General features: G+C 43.5%; 1 protein-coding gene across 1 annotated transcript in view; it reads left to right on the top strand.

Moving 5' to 3' along the window:
* The window catches only part of LOC306886003 (sprouty-related, EVH1 domain-containing protein 1-like), a 69,704-nt gene extending 52,660 nt beyond the window's left edge, over positions 1 to 17,044 (top strand). The window contains exons 5-6 of the mRNA XM_079442852.1: positions 11,184 to 11,327; positions 13,506 to 17,044. Of these exons, the coding sequence (XP_079298978.1) occupies positions 11,184 to 11,327; positions 13,506 to 14,087 (726 nt within the window). The 3' untranslated portion in view covers positions 14,088 to 17,044. The remainder of the gene's footprint in view (positions 1 to 11,183; positions 11,328 to 13,505) is intronic.
* The last annotated feature ends 222 nt before the right edge of the window (positions 17,045 to 17,266 follow it).

Genomic DNA, 17,266 nt, shown 5'->3' with positions numbered 1-17,266 from the left:
CACACACACACACAGAGACACTCACACACGTACAGAGACACACACTCTCTCTCACACACACACACACACAGAGACACACAGTCACACACGTACAGAGACACACACTCTCTCTCACACACACACACACACACACACACACACGCACACACACAGAGACACACACACACACACACACACACAGAGACACACACAGTCACACACGTACAGAGAGACACACACTCTCTCTCACACACACACACACACACACACACACGCACACACACAGAGACACACACACACACACACACACACACACACAGTCACACACGTACAGAGACACACTCTCTCTCACACACACACACAGTCACACACATACAGAGACACACACTCTCTCACACACACACACAGAGACACACACACACACACACAGTCACACACGTACAGAGACACACACTCTCTCACACACGTACAACAGAGACACACACTCTCTCTCTCTCTCTCTCACACACACACACACACACACACACACACACACACACAGTCACACACGTACAGAGACACACTCTCTCTCTCTCACACACACACACACACACACACACACAGTCACACACGTACAGAGACACACACTCTCTCACACACGTACAGAGACACACACTCTCTCTCACACACACACACACACACAGAGACACAAACACACACAGTCACACACGTACAGAGACACACTCTCTCTCTCACACACACACAAACAGAGACACACACAGTCACACACGTACAGAGACACACACTCTCTCTCACACACACACACACACACACACACACGGTCACACACGTACAGAGACACACACTCTCTCACACACACACACACACACACACAGAGACACAAACACACACAGTCACACACGTACAGAGACACACTCTCTCTCTCACACACACACAAACAGAGACACACACGGTCACACACGTACAGAGACACACACTCTCTCACACACACACACACACACACACAGAGACACACAAACACACACACACACAGTCACACACACTCTCTCTCACACACACACACACAGTCACACACGTACAGAGACACACACTCTCTCACACACACACACAGAGACACACACACACACACACACACGGACACACACTCTCTCACACACACACACACAGAAACACACACACACAGTCACACACGTACAGAGACACACACTCTCTCACACACACACACACACACACACACACAGTCACACACGTACAGAGACACACACTCTCTCACACACACACAGTCACACACGTACAGAGACACACACTCTCTCACACACACAGGTGTTCATTGACGCAGACAAGTGTCTGAAGCCACAGATACCCATGGTTCCTCTGTGTGACTGCACACGTGATCACACGTGTGTCTCTCTCTGGTCCTGTGAGGTGTGTGTTGAAGAGTGGAGCACAGCTACAGGTTATTATTGTGAACTAAAGCTATTAAAAACATGGTCCCTTGGCAACCAACTGAAATAAGTTTTAAGTTGAATTACTGAAATTTACGAAAATCAATAAAAATCAATAAAACTAACGGAAATCAATAAAACTAAATAAATAAAAGAAACCTGAATAGTAATATTTAAATAGAGCAAAACTGATAAAAATGTCAAATTATTCAATTAAAATATATAAAATAAAAGCTAAATCAAATATTAATGAAAATGTAATAGTATATAAATGATACTAAAGTAACTCTGCAGAGGTGCTGTGGTTCAGGAGTCTCAGGAAGAGCTTCTTGTCTGTCTCCTGCTGCATCGTGTTTGATTCATTCACAGATTAAGAGCTAAAAATGCACGTCCTTCGCCGTGTAGATCAGCCATGATCGGCCCAATCACATGCCTGTTGCTAGGCAGCAGTAGAATTGCGGCGAGCGTGTCTCCATGGTGATTCGGAGCCACAGTCAGTCACGTGTGTTGCTGTCAGAGCAGCAGGTGAGCGACGCTCTGCTTCTGAGTTACAGTAGAGCTGCTGACTGCCGCAGGGCATGCTGGGAGTTCTGCTGTGTGTACGTGTGCATCAGCTGGACGTCTATGGCCGTATAATCACATTATTTCAGTCACGCATGTCATGTGTGTGAACGTCTGACCCGGACTCATCAGAACACACAGACAGCAGAGTGTGTACAGGAGCGTGTGCGAATGCGCGAGTGAGTGTGTCAGTGTGAGAGCATGTGAGTCAGTGTGAGTGTGTATCAGTGTGTGTGTGCGAGTGAGTGTGTCTGTGTGAGTGCGTGCGTGAGTGTGTGTGTGTGTGTGTGTGTGTGAGAGAATGCGTGTGAGTGTGTGAGTGAGTGTGTGCGAGTGCAAGCAAGTGTGTGCAAGTGCGCATGAGTCAGTGTGAGCGCGTGTCGGTGTGAGTGAGTCAGTGTGAGTGTGTGTCGGTGTGAGTGAGTCAGTGTGAGCGCGTGTCAGTGTGAGTGTGTGTCGGTGTGAGTGAGTCAGTGTGAGCGCGTGTCGGTGTGAGTGAGTCAGTGTGAGCGCGTGTCGGTGTGAGTGAGTCAGTGTGAGCGCGTGTCGGTGTGAGTGAGTCAGTGTGAGCGCGTGTCGGTGTGAGTGAGTCAGTGTGAGCGCATGAGTCAGTGTGAGTGTGTGTCGGTGTGAGTGAGTCAGTGTGAGTGTGTGTCGGTGTAAGTGAGTCAGTGTGAGTGTGTGTCGGTGTGAGTGAGTCAGTGTGAGCGCGTGTCGGTGTGAGTGAGTCAGTGTGAGCGCGTGTCGGTGTGAGTGAGTCAGTGTGAGCGCGTGTCGGTGTGAGTGAGTCAGTGTGAGCGCGTGTCGGTGTGAGTGAGTCAGTGTGAGCGCATGAGTCAGTGTGAGTGTGTGTCGGTGTGAGTGAGTCAGTGTGAGTGTGTGTCGGTGTAAGTGAGTCAGTGTGAGTGTGTGTCGGTGTGAGTGAGTCAGTGTGAGCGCGTGTCGGTGTGAGTGAGTCAGTGTGAGCGCGTGTCGGTGTGAGTGAGTCAGTGTGAGCGCGTGTCGGTGTGAGTGAGTCAGTGTGAGCGCGTGTCGGTGTAATGAGTCAGTGTGAGCGCGTGTCGGTGTGAGTGAGTCAGTGTGAGTGTGTGTCGGTGTGAGTGAGTCAGTGTGAGCGCGTGTCGGTGTGAGTGAGTCAGTGTGAGCGCGTGTCGGTGTGAGTGAGTCAGTGTGAGCGCGTGTCGGTGTGAGTGTGTGTCGGTGTGAGTGAGTCAGTGTGAGCGCATGAGTCAGTGTGAGTGTGTGTCGGTGTGAGTGAGTCAGTGTGAGCGCGTGTCGGTGTGAGTGAGTCAGTGTGAGCGCGTGTCGGTGTGAGTGAGTCAGTGTGAGCGCATGAGTCAGTGTGAGTGTGTGTCGGTGTGAGTGAGTCAGTGTGAGTGTGTGTCGGTGTGAGTGAGTCAGTGTGAGCGCGTGTCGGTGTGAGTGAGTCAGTGTGAGCGCATGAGTCAGTGTGAGTGTGCGTGAGTGTTCTCAAATTTAGGCCCTGGCCCGAGACGCTCAGGCCCAAGCCCGGCCCGTGTCCAAGAGTTTAATAGAATTACCAGCCCGAGTCCGTGTCGAGCCCGTCTTTTTCCCCTTCTCCCAAATCAGATTATACTGTTTCAACTATTAGTGATCAAACTCCATCGCACACCTGCAAGTAATAGGTGCGTAGGACAAAGGACCAACCAGGTGGATCGCCTCAACAGACAAGCAATTCCCGCACACTATCGTAACTTGCAAAAAAGTAATATTTATTAACACAACGTTTCGGTCACACGACCTTCATCAGGAGTATACAAATGTTCAAATTCATCTCTTTTAAGATGAACACATGACCACTTAACGAAGCTCCATCTGTAAACAATTAAGCTCATTAGGAGTATAAATTAACATCACATCGTAAACAGTTACAAATTATGATAGTTACAACAACCAACAAAGATCCCACTACAAATTCACAAGATCATCTAAAATACATAAACAACACGTTGTCTTCAAACAGCATCAAATTATTACACCAATCAGTCAAAACTACATAACCACTCAAACTCATTATAAATTTGTATACTCAAACTCATAAACATTTGTATACTCCTGATGAAGGTCGTGTGACCGAAACGTTGTGTTAATAAATATTACTTTTTTGCAAGTTACGATAGTGTGTGGGAATTACTGTTTCAGCTATTAAAATAGTTCAGTTTTGTATGTAATGGCAAAGTGATTATATTTTGTTTCTTTTTTTTAAGTTAATTTAGAAAAACGTTTGGAGCGTTTTTTTTCTCTTCGTTTAATTTTTTTTTTTTCTTTCTTAAAGTAACGACCAAGTGGCCAGTGGCAGACCGGCAGGCTGATCATAGCTTATGTTTGATCAATTTAGCCTTCTCAAATCATCACGACTTGCTTAAAATAAAATCTATAGATATACTAAAGCAGTTCAAGCATATCAATCTGCTTTATTATCAATTCTTCCACATGTACAGCACATACAGAGAATTGCGTTACGCTCAGACCCTTGGTGCATACAGTTAACATTAAACACTGACAGTAGACGTTCAAATACAGATAAATACAGTTTAAACATATGTACATACCACTATACAGATATAACAATGTTTAAATGTTAAACCTAAATTAATGTGCGCTGCATCAGTAGTTTGTGCGGAGAGTGGAAGCTAAAGCGCAGGACACGGAGGCGCCGGCGCAATCAATTGCATTTTTTTCAATGGAAACAGCTTGCGCTGCAATTTTTGCTCCTAAAAGTAAGAGTAATACATCATTCGTAACTGTAAAGGGTCTACTTTTATTTGTGTGCACTCACAATATCAACAAAACTTTTTATAAAATCTATAAAATAATTTTATAAAATAAAGAAAACAACGATGCACTGTCTCGTCTTGAACAGGAGCGCTTCACAAAAATGAATCGAAAGTCAGCGAATACATGCCTCGCAGTGCTCTCTGCTGCTGCGGGACTCTAAACACCGTAGAGTCGCTCTTGACAGTCGCGGCACGGTCTCGTGTTGTTTCCACCACCGTGGCAATTTTTTTTCATCACTAATTGATGGATGTCTAAAATATAAAAATGAGAAGCCTTAAACAGGCCCGAGGCCCGGCCCCCATCTGAACTATGGCATGAAAATTGAGTGTCCAAGTGAGTGTGTGTGTGTGAGTGAGTGAGTGAATGCAAGTGCGCGTGAGTGAGTGTCAGTGTGAATGTGCATGAGCGTGCGTCTGTGTGTGTGTGTGTGTGTGTGTCAGTGTGAGTGTGTGTCAGTGTGAATGTGCATGAGCGTGCGTCTGTGTGTGTGTGTGTGTGTGTGTGTGTGTGTGTGTGTCAGTGTGAGTGTGTGTCAGTGTGAATGTGCATGAGCGTGCGTCTGTGTGTGTGTGTGTGTGTGTGTGTGTGTGTCAGTGTGAGTGTGTGTCAGTGTGAATGTGCATGAGCGTGCGTCTGTGAGTGTGTGTGTGTGTGTCAGTGTGAGTGTGTGTCAGTGTGAATGTGCATGACCGTGCGTCTGTGTGTGTGTGTGTGTCAGTGTGAGTGTGTGTCAGTGTGAATGTGCATGAGCGTGCGTCAGTGTGAGTGTGTGTGTGTGTGTGTGTGTGTGTCAGTGTGAGTGAGTGTCAGTGTGAATGTGCATGAGCGTGCGTCTGTGTGTGTGTGTGTGTGTCAGTGTGAGTGTGTGTCAGTGTGAATGTGCATGAGCGTGCGTCTGTGTGCGTCTGTGAGTGTGTGTGTGTGTGTCAGTGTGAGTGTGTGTCAGTGTGAATGTGCATGACCGTGCGTCTGTGTGTGTGTGTGTGTCAGTGTGAGTGTGTGTCAGTGTGAATGTGCATGAGCGTGCGTCAGTGTGAGTGTGTGTGTGTGTGTGTGTGTGTGTGTGTGTCAGTGTGAGTGAGTGCCAGTGTGAATGTGCATGAGCGTGCGTCAGTGTGAGTGTCAGTGTGAATGTCAGTGTGAGTGTGCATGAGCGTGTGTGTGTGTGTGCGCGTGTGTGTCAGTGTGAATGTGCATGAGCGTGTGTGTGTGTGTGTGTGTGTGTGTGTGTGTGTGTGTGTGAGTGAGTGAATGCAAGTGCGCGTGAGTGTGTGTGCGCGTGTGTGTGTCAGTGTGAGTGTGTGCGTTGTGTGTGTGTGTGCGTGTGTCAGTGTGAGTGTGCAAGTGCATGGGAGTGAGTGCAAGTGCACTTGAGTGTGTGTGTATGCGACTGTGTTTGTGAGTGTGAGTACCCATGAGTGTGTGTGTGTATGTGTGCGAGTACCCGTGAGTGTGTGCATGTTTTTGTGACAAATGAGGACATACATTTGTATAATAACATGGGTATACAGTAGGTATTACAAGGAGAAGGTGATTTATGAGGACATTTCCCCATATTCCCATATTTCAAAAAACTTATAAATGTGAGTTTTTTTTTGAGTAAGTAAAAATGCACAAAGTCTCCTGTGAGGCTAAGTTTAGGTGTAGGGTTGGTGTAGGGCAATAGCACACACAGTTTGTTCAGTATAAAAGAGATATAAACACAGACCTGGACACGCTTCCACTCATGTGACTGCACACACACACACACACTCAGTGTTAATCGGTGTCAGTGTGATATTTCCTCTTTCTGTTTCTTGTAATGTGAGCGCGTCCCATGCTGTGGCACAGACAGTGGTGCGCTGATGTGTGTGTGTGAGGCGTCACACAGGTGAAGAGTGATACTGCCAGGTCATGCTGTGATGGGCCGGATCATGTGGAGTGTGGTGTGGCTTGTGTGGTTCGAGGCGTCACACGTGTTTGAGCATCTGATTCAGCGCTCCCTCTGCTGGTGTGTTCCAGTAGGCTCTGCTCGTGCTGATCCACTCACACCGGCTCACATGTATTTCAGCAGATGATGCATTTAATGCCCAAGAGCTTTTTAACATCACGATTTTAGATTTCAGTGTTGATGTACTAGGGGTGGGCGATATGGGAAAAATATCATATCACAATTTTTTTTTTGAAATATCATGATTCACGATTTTATCACGATTCTTTGTCATGTTAGTTTTACTATTTTGGTTTCACAAGTTGTCTGAGCATTACAGCCAAACTAGAAACACAAAGATGCACGGCAGATATTTAGGCCAAAGTGGGCGAAGATAAAAAAATCTTCGTCATTATTTTGTCTTTCTTATTAAAAAATAAGAACAAAGATACACATTACAAATACACATAATATACAAATAAAACAAGTGCTTTATTTTCAGGTACAATAGGTGTATTTAGCAGAGCATTCAATGAAATTGAACAAATATAAAAATAAAACACTAAATAGACTGATTCCTAAAGCAACTGTATTAAAGATTTTCAGTCAAGAATAGTGAGTGATTTTTCTCTTTGCGTTTTGTTAACGTTAAATGAATAGTTCCCCCCAAAAATAAATATTCTGTCATCTGTCAATTCTGTCAATGTTTTATTTTTATACCATCATTTACTCAAAATATCTTATTTTGGGTTCAGCACAAGAAATTACTAGAGGTTTGGGAAACATGTGAGTGAGTAAATAATGACAGTAATGTAATTTTAGGGTGAACTAACCCTTTAGTGACAGCTGACAGCATGTTTAGTGTCCTGTCCCTTTAAGAGCTGCACGCATCTAATATACAGACACGCATCCGTTTCTCTCTTAACTATTTACTTTCATTTTAGAGATAACCAACTCAGTCTGTATGTAAACCTTGTGTGTTTTGACCGTATTAGTTCAAAAGATAAGTTAGTTGAGTAATCAGGCGCTGTTAGACAGGCTTTTTAGTGCGCGTTCTTTAAGAAAACGCTGAAACCTTCAGTCCTCTGACGTTACGAGGTGCTGTAGCCATTAAAGAAAACGTATTTAGGTTTATATATATGTTCAATATTATATGTTTTTATTTATTTAATCTATTTTGGTTATGAAAAGTGAACACTGAACAGCATTATAAGAGGCGCAATATGACATGGTCAGACATGATTATGACCACTTCATAGGTTTGTTTTGTAGAAAGACTTTCTTTAAAGTGAATTTCACTTACACTGCAGGTGAACTGGAGCACATCTCATCCTAACTTAACCAAACTCAGTGTATGCCTCACACAGACATGAGAAATACATCAAATGCACAAAGCTTGAAATGTCTTTAAACAAAATAATTCAAAACAAAACAAAATAAGGTTATAACGTGGTGTTATTCAAAATACGTTTCCCACTTGTCTAGTTCACGGTGCTTGCAAGAAAAGTTCTCAAAGTGATCATAGCTGAAAGCTGCTCGGGAATACTTTTCTCATTAGAACCATACTGTAACACAATGAAGCATTCAAACTGCTTTATAATGGTAAAAAAATAGTTTATTAGCAATTTAAATTTAATCTACTGTCAAAACTGAGCTAAATACATAAGCCTATAACATAGGCTATGGCTACCGAGCCAGGAACATATCATTCACAAAAAGGCAACATTGTGATAGTGCATAGGGAAGATCAATTAGAGAGCCCTAGCTCTAACAAAATAACAAAAAACAACCACAACATAACACTCTATTCAGTGAACATTTAAAGTAATGACATGTTAACTGAACCAATATTTAGGCCCTGAACAAGAGGCTGAGGTCAACCCCCACGTACACGTTTAGCTTTCTAAAAAAGCAACATTATTTGAGCTCAGAGGCTCAAAGTAGCCTACTTAATAGTCTCATCCTGCTATCAAGCCACGGCCTACATGTAAAGAAAACCATGGCCTATACCTTACCCGGCTACACAAGGCGGAGTCGCCTGGGTTTTGAATTAAAGATGCTTATGATCTCGTCATAATCCAGTGTTTCTGTCAGCTCTCTTTCGAAAGATAACAGGGTCAAATTGTTCAAGCGTTCAGTCACCATTGATGCTCTCAAGCGAGTGTTGATCCTGTGAGTAGCGGAGAAAAGTCTTTCAACACTGCAGGACGTCATGGGTAGTGTGATGAGGGCCCTTAACAGACGGTTCATTCCGGGGAAAATATCAGCAGCGCAGGCATCCAACAATTCAATTAGTGAGGGCATTTTGTCTTTGTCAGCTTTGCCCTTGATGAATTGGGTAAAAAAGGCAAATTCCACATCACAGACTGTTATCCCATACAAGCTGCAAGGAGATTTGGTCAGTTCTTGTGTGCCAAAAGTGGTGGATCCTGGGATGAGGGCAGGTGAAGCTCGCATTATCCCGTAGGTGTCGTCTTTGAATCGGCTGTTCAATTCAGCCATCTCGTTATCCAGAATACAGTTCCAGAGTGCTCTCAGATCACCATTATTCTTGATAGCGGATGTTTTTCCCAATGTTGTGGTGACAATAGACTGACTAAACTTTGCAGGCAGCTTTCGCTCACGAGACATTATCAGATCCCAGCATGCTATCTCGTATTTATCCATCAACTCCTCCATCAATCTGAGAACTTTGTCAAAGTCACCATCTGAATCATCTCGAAAAGTGGCAAGGGTGGCTTTCAATGTTTCAATTAAGGAGATGCAGTCCGTCACACAGATTGCTGGACTTTGCAGCCCTTTTGTGGCAAAATCGCTGCACTGAAACAACTTGCAAAACACAAGCATGAAAATGAACTCTCTTGTTTGCATCTGTTGTAATAGGTTATCTGCATCTAGTTTTGTCGGTCCGCTTGTCTCAGAATACTCAGCATGAGTCTCAAGTAACACGTCTAGCATTTCTAAAACTTTATGAACAGATCCTGATTTAGAGCTCCACCTGGTGTCACATGACCTTTCCAGTTCCTTGCATGGGCGTTCTGGATGCATTTCCTTCTGAAGTTCCACAAACCGAGCGTGCCTCTGGGCCCCAGTGAAGAAGTATCCGATTGATGACAGTGAAAAAGTACTGACGTGTCCAGATGATTCCGCAGCAGCACAAAGCACTAAATTCAGTCTGTGGGAATTACAGTGTACATACACAGCTTTGGGAAATGTCTCTTTTAAGATAGATTGAACGCCTCCTCTGTTCCCAGACATGACCGATGCCCCATCAAAACAGAACCCGACACAGAGAGAAGGGTCCAAACCAAGTGGTTCTAGAATTTCAAGGATCCTCTGCGATATTCCTTGAGCAGACAGGTCAGCTGTTTTGACAAAGCCCAGCGCTCGTTCTTTGATTGTCCCACTATGGATAAATCGAACACAGACAGCAACTAGCTCGCGTTTCGAAACATCTTTAAACTCATCTGCAAGTATGGCAAAATATGTGGGCCTAGGCTGTTCTTGCATCTCCGTTTTTATCTTCCTGAGTAGAAGTGAAGCAGCAGCCTCAAGCAGCTCGTCCTGAATGTGGTGGGACATGAGTGTAGCATTTCGTGGCAGTTCAACAAGTTTTTTTTTTTTTTTTTTCTGGGTCGTACTTCGATATAAACTCGAATTCCCCTTGTTTAACGCTTCCTGAGTTTCCCGGTGCCCTCTCAGGGGTATCTCCATTTTGGCACACTGCATGACAACATCCAGCACAACTTTGACGTGCTGTCGATTACGTTCAATGAATGAAATGGAATCTCCGTGCATCTGATTTAATACAGTACCGCTGCCTTGTTGCGCATGACTTTGTTTGTAGGAGAGTAATTTTACAAGTGCAGAAGCATGTAGCTTGCTAGACTGATGCTTCTCACAGACCTGGCCGATACGTTTCCAATTTTTGAAACCCTCTTTAGTAAAAGTCCCCTCAGTGTGCTGTTCAGGAAAATGCCGACAGGCTTTACAAAAAATCAGGTCTTTCGACTGGCTATATTCAATCCAGTTGAACCTTTCATACCACTTGGCGTTGAAGCTTCGATATTTCCCATCAATTATGGTACTCGGGAATGCCTGTAGATGAGGTTGGGTAGCAGGTTCCCCCAGAGCTGACAGATCCGGCGGTGCAATTAAGTGTAGCAGTGATGGTCGATTAGCCATAGGCAGATCTGCTTGCCGGTTCACTGGAGGAAGCGTTATTATTATGGACTCATATTTGAGTTAAAAACGTCTTAATGCTGGATTAGTTTCAGCTTTTGTCTTCTCCAGATGTTAACTGATGGACTGGAGTGGTGTGGATTATTGTGATGTTTTTATCAGCTGTTTGGACTCTCATTCTGACGGCACCCATTCACTGCAGAGCATCCATTACTGAGACACTGATGCAGAGACACATTTCTACAAACCTGATGAAGAAACACACTCATCCTGATCTTGCTAATGCTTGAGTTTGCTGTGATTGACAGGAGACTGTGTCTGTCGGTACTCCGGTGAGGGAAGTCTTCTGTTCTCGTGGTGTCGTGTTTACCGAACCCTTCCACGGCTCTTATGTTCGAGCTCAGCCCTTCGACGAGGCTCTTACTGCCAGCCAGCGGTTCCTGCCTCCAAAGGTACAGCACACACACACACACACACACCACCTAACAGTTACTGTATTCCTACTCAATGTGTTGGAAGTTAATTTCTTGTCAAAAATGGAGTCAAATGCAGTGCTGCAGTGTATTTTTGTAGGCTGTAAGTTTACATCACTCTGGTTTCCTCCACAAAAACCCAGAAAATAAGCTTTGTGACCAACAGAAGTTCATGATTCTTACACTTTTTGTAATAATCTTCACAAATGAACACAACGTTCATGAATTTTGAAGCCTAAATACAATTATCAGAAGTAAAAAGCTAAATGTAGGCTATAATCGAACTACAGCACGGTCACATGACTTCAGCATCGCCATCATTAAGATTTAACAACTCTTTCAGTCTTTATTTAAAAACACTGCGTTAGAATAGTTTGATTATAAACGTAATGAAGCAGTGAAAGTCACTAGTGAGTAGATGAGTTTACCTGTTCGCTGTGTTGATCATTTCCCAGACGACCTCTGTGGCCCCATGAACACACTTAGCAAACATTTTTTTTCAAGACAAGTCAAATCTAAAAATGTCGTAGAATAACTGCACCAGTATTGAATTAGCAGGTGCTCAACCGATTGTAGAAGAGGTTAAAAATAATTCAACTCAAGAAGAAAACTGCAAGACTCACTCTATAATTGTAGCCTTGATTAGCTTTATTTCTTCAAAAACGAAGGCATTTCATCCTGCAACGTCAAGTGTTGCTCCTTTTTCTAGAGAACAGTTAAGCATGAAGATATTTTGTGCTTGTGTTAAACACAGACCCTATTTCATCATTTAACCAAAAAAAACATTGACTGCAGTAGGGATGGGTGATACAATACTGATACTTTTAAAGGCCAGTATCGTCGATAATGATACCGATACGATACCTTTAAATTAGGAAATTTATTAAATTACTTAGAGTAAAATGGGTAATGATACCCTCTTAATTTTATATTTAAAAACATTTTAAAATTCAATATGCCTTAATTGCAACATATTAGGTTATATTTTTGTTTACACATGGTTAAAATGTTTACTGTTGTGGTAACCATGGAAATCTACAAATATTACTATAGTTGAACTATACGGTCACTTTAGTCAAACCATGGTTGATTTTCATAAGGGGCTGCCCGTGACAGGCTGTTGCACGCATACAATACAACCTTTTCATTCTGACAGTGTGATATATATTAACATACCGATTAGAACATGATCAATATGAAATTTTAACATTCTATTTAAATAAATGTAATTGCACAAACTATGTAGGCTACAATTTAAATTATTATTTATTTTTTTTGTGAAATAACTCGCGTATATTTTTTTCTGTCCTCTGAAAAGCATTGTTCTGGGCTGCTGTTCCCAAAAGCATCAATGCTTTCTTATGATAGGCTACTTGTAGGAAACGCAGCCCTGTTTGAATGCTCTGTCAGAAGTGAGTGAACGCTCTCTGTGATTGATTGGTTCTGTCTTGCAACATTTGTGTGCGTTCAGATGAGCAGTAAATAGTTCTATCCTACACAATTATTCGCTAACATGGGTTATTCTTCCAATTCAATGCAAACTGTATGCATCATTTTTTTGTTAAATAAAATCACTGGTAAATAATACACCTTAGTATCCATATTTTTTATTTGAGTATCGATACTTTTGATACTGGCGTGGCATCAGTATGGATATATCGATACTTCGGGATTGATACGCTCATCCCTAGCCTGCAGGACGACTCCACGATTCAGCTGGTGGTCAGAGTGCAGATACAGTCAAACCAAAAGTCATTCAGACAGCAGATATAATTTTTTATATTTTTTTTATTAGTGGTTGCAGGACTCTATAGTTAATTTATGTAAGTGAGGATAGCAAAATAAAGTAAATTGTGACACCCAAAAATTCCTCATACAGTGCACTACCAGCAAAACTGATAAAAAATTGGACCAGAAATTTGATTTGACACTTTGACCTGACCATGTTTTGTTACACGTCTTTCTATCAAATGTATCTGGCATTATCAAGATGAATTTGTTCTGACACAGTTTAACTCTTGTCTTGTCTAGCTCTTGGCATATTTTATTACTAAACTGTAGCGAATAAACTGACAATGTGAGATGCTGAAGGTGTCTGAATAAATTTTGGTCTGACTGTAATCTGCAGTTTCTCAGGCTGTCTGGTTTCTGTCTCAGGTTTCCTCCAGCGGCAGGCGGCATGTGAGTTTTCACATGGATGAGGAGGAGATCGACCGCATCAACCCGCGCAAGGATGTCCTCATCCGAGGCTACGAGGACTACCGGCACCCGGTGCTGTGGAAGCAGGACCTGGAGCGCGAGGAGCCCGACGCCTCCACCGCCTTCTCCAAGCCGGACACCAAGGACCCGGTCAAGACGCAGCAGCCGCCAGGCCGCAGGCGACGCGAGGACGGAGAGCGCTCGCGCTGCATCTACTGCCGCGAGATGTTCAACCACGAGGACAACCGGCGCGGCCAGTGCCCCGACGCACCCGACCCCATCAAGCAGTGCATCTACCGGCTGAGCTGCATGCTGTGCGCCGAGAGCATGCTGTACCATTGCATGTCTGACTCGGAGGGAGACTTCTCGGACCCCTGCTCCTGCGACGCCAGCGAGGAGCAGTTCTGTGTGCGCTGGCTGGCGCTGCTGGGGCTGTCTTTGCTGGCGCCCTGCATGTGCTGCTATCCGCCGCTGCGCGCCTGCCACCGCTGTGGAGAGGCCTGCCGGTGCTGCGGGGGGAAGCATAAGGCCGCGGGCTGAGCCGGACCGGACGGCGCTGCTTTCACTGGCCCGAGACGGGCAGAGCGTCGCTCGTGGAGCGCAGGTGGAGGAGCTCCTGACGCCAGGAGGAGCGTCCGGAAACACATGCCGAGGCGCATGTCCGAAACCACACGTTGCGTGTAACTGTGTGAAGAAATAACAATACTATCGTGTCTTGTACAGAGCTCTAACACCGTGTCCTAACTACACGCTATACAACAAGCAATGTAGCTATCCACACCAGACTTGTCAGAATCAATCAAATTACAGAAATTTGTAATTGACGGAATGTTTTTTAGCAGTGATGGAAAAATCTGAAGGCCGTCTGTTACTTTGACAGATTATACTGAGGGTGATCTATTGTAATGTATAGCTGTAATTCACACTCCTGTCCAGTTGGTGGCGCGTGCGCTCCAGTGAGGCAGCAGCGCTCCAGAACAAGTTTTTTGTTATGCCTTTGATTAGGCACAGGCGAGTACAGACTAGTAAAGAGAGAGAGCAGATCAGTGCGCTGCCGCTTCGCTTGATCTGAGGTGTCTACAGCGATCTATCACGCCACATTAAAGAGCGCCAAAATGGTATTTATTTAACGGCTTCAATTTCCTAATAAAATGGACAGAATTTGAAATCTAAAACTTTTTCATATCAAAAATAACAATGCACAAAGTTTAGTCTATTGCGATTAATGGATTGGAGGCGGAATCGATTGGGATTTAAGAATTGATATCGGTTCATAAAAATGAGAATCTATTAAAATAGAGAGGAAAAAAAAAAATGTCCCAGCCCTAGCATATTTTGTTGTTTTTAGTGGCCTCGGCTGTTATGGTGTGTTGTTGAACATGAAACGTGAATGAATCCGTTCTCTTCATAAATAAGTAAATGCATAAGCCTATATGCTCATCCTGTAGGTTCATTATTAAATATTAAAATGTGAACAAAAATACAAGCAATTAAATGTATTATAATTAAAATATGAACATTGAAATGACGGGTAATAATAGATTATGACAGAATTTTTACGACCCTGTCTGTCAAAATGACGGACAATATTAGTCTAACGCAACCTCTGGGATAGGGTCACACAAAAAAGATATTCAAATTTTGAATAAAGCACATAATCACCTGAGATTATCTACTGTTATATAGTTTGTATGCTGTTGTTCCAGCCGCGATGTTGCAGAAATACAAACCTAAAATAGAAATTTCATGTGTTGTGGCTAGTTAGGACAGAAACTCTGATTAACATGGAAAAGATGCCTTTTATTGTGTGTGGTGTGGTGTGTAACGAGGACACGGTGTAACACGTACGCTAAAGGGATTTCCGCTTTTTCATGCAGTTATTAACCGTGACCTTTTCTTTTTGACGCTATCAGCACTAGATGGAGAAATGCACTTAGGTACAGACTCTTGTGCTCTTGTTTTGCTCCTGCATCGTGTTCGGGACGCAGGTTTCCTAAAGCGCTGATGTTTTCAATCCAGCGGGCACTTATTATAATCCCACAAGCGCTTCGTCTACAGAAGCTCCTTCTGATCCAGACTTTGACCGCAGACGGTTTAAAACCCTGAGGGACGTTCAACATCGAGGACAATATAAGTGTTCATTTTAAATGCATGTTTATATTGATGCCGAATCTTGTTTTGACTAATAATCAGATGTTTTGTGCAAAGATGATCTGTCAGTGTTGTGGGAAAGAACAACGGTTTACTTTCTATGCAAGTATTTCCACGAGACGCTCTCGGACCTCCGGCTGTACCGACACTATTCCCACAGTGACGGTACGTATCGTGGTTTGACTTCACAGCATTGTGTACATAGGTCACATCTTAATATTGTTTCACATTGAAAAGTAGTGGAGACGATGGAAAAGACGTCCGAGGTTTTAATCGAGAGTCTCTAGTTTTGTATCGCCGAACGACGGATAGTAAATAGTGCGCCGAACAAACGTTTTTGAAGCTCGTCTTATGAAGCTGCTAGAAACAATCACTAACCGCATCGCAAGATTTATTTGGATGACTGTTAATCTAGTTCTTCAGTATGGTTTAACCCTCGCCACGCTTTTGTGTTGCTGCTTCTGGTGAATCGCTGCCCAGATAGCACACGTACGTCTGCAAGATGTCTGTTAAAGATCTCTTGATCTGGAAAGCATCTGCTTCTAAACGTCTGGCAGACGTCTTTCAGATGTCAGTTTACATACATTCTAAATAATAAACATCTTAAAGACATCTAATAGATGTCTATTTGACATCTAAAAGGAAACGTCCTATAGACGTATTGCAGATGAGCAAACACCCTAAATAATACGTCTTGCAGATGTAAATGCAGACATCAAATAGACGTCTCAGAGATGTATGTGTGCTATCAGGGTGGCGTCTGGAGAACCGGCTGGAGGCCAATCGGGCTTCTTCGGTTCACACAGACCTCGCGGATTATGCAACGCTTTCGCGTGTAACGTTGCGTTCATGTGACTCCCAGTTTAATCATGTGCTGCTATTGTTTTATTCGTGTTCTTCTCTACTCATGGAAGTGCTTCTCTCAGTGTTGGCTCTTCTCGCGGTTATGAATTGCGTCGTGTAGTCGTGTGCTGATGTAGTATAGCAGTGGTTTTCTGAGCCTGTGAAGTCGTTTAGCTTTAGTGCCATCGGCTTCATTCTCCTCCATCTGAAGAAGTGCCTCACATCCGCCGTAGACTCGCCCGTAACGCTCACGCTCCGCTTCTATCGCTTTATATCTATGTAGAGGTATTTCTATCATGGTTTGAAAATACTAAATATATGATGTAATATTTATAGTTCAGTAACTCATGTCATAGATGTATTTTCTGTATACAGATGTAGCTTCTTACTTTCATAAATATACAATCTAAATATGCATACAGATGTTTGTGACAGTTTTTGTTACACCATACACTTATTACATCAGTTAACATTACCATGAAAATAAAATGAGAATTTAAATTAGTGCTGTGTATTTCTGTGTGTGTGTGTGTGTGTGTGTGTGTGTGTGTGTGTGTGTTTGTGTGTGTGTGTGTGTGTGTGTGTGTTTCTGTGTGCGTGTTTGTGTGTGTGTGTGTTTCTGTGTGCGTGTGTGTGTGTGTGTCTGTGTGTGCGTGTTTGTGTGTGTGTGTGCGTGTTTCTGTGTGCGTGTGTGTGTGTGTTTCTGTGTGTGCGTGTTTGTGTGT

This window comes from Barbus barbus (assembly GCF_936440315.1).
Source record: "Barbus barbus genome assembly, chromosome: 20".
In the NCBI taxonomy this organism is placed as follows: domain Eukaryota; kingdom Metazoa; phylum Chordata; class Actinopteri; order Cypriniformes; family Cyprinidae; genus Barbus; species Barbus barbus.
Note: the sequence above shows the minus strand (reverse complement) of the source record. Positions and strands in the feature narration are given on the sequence as shown.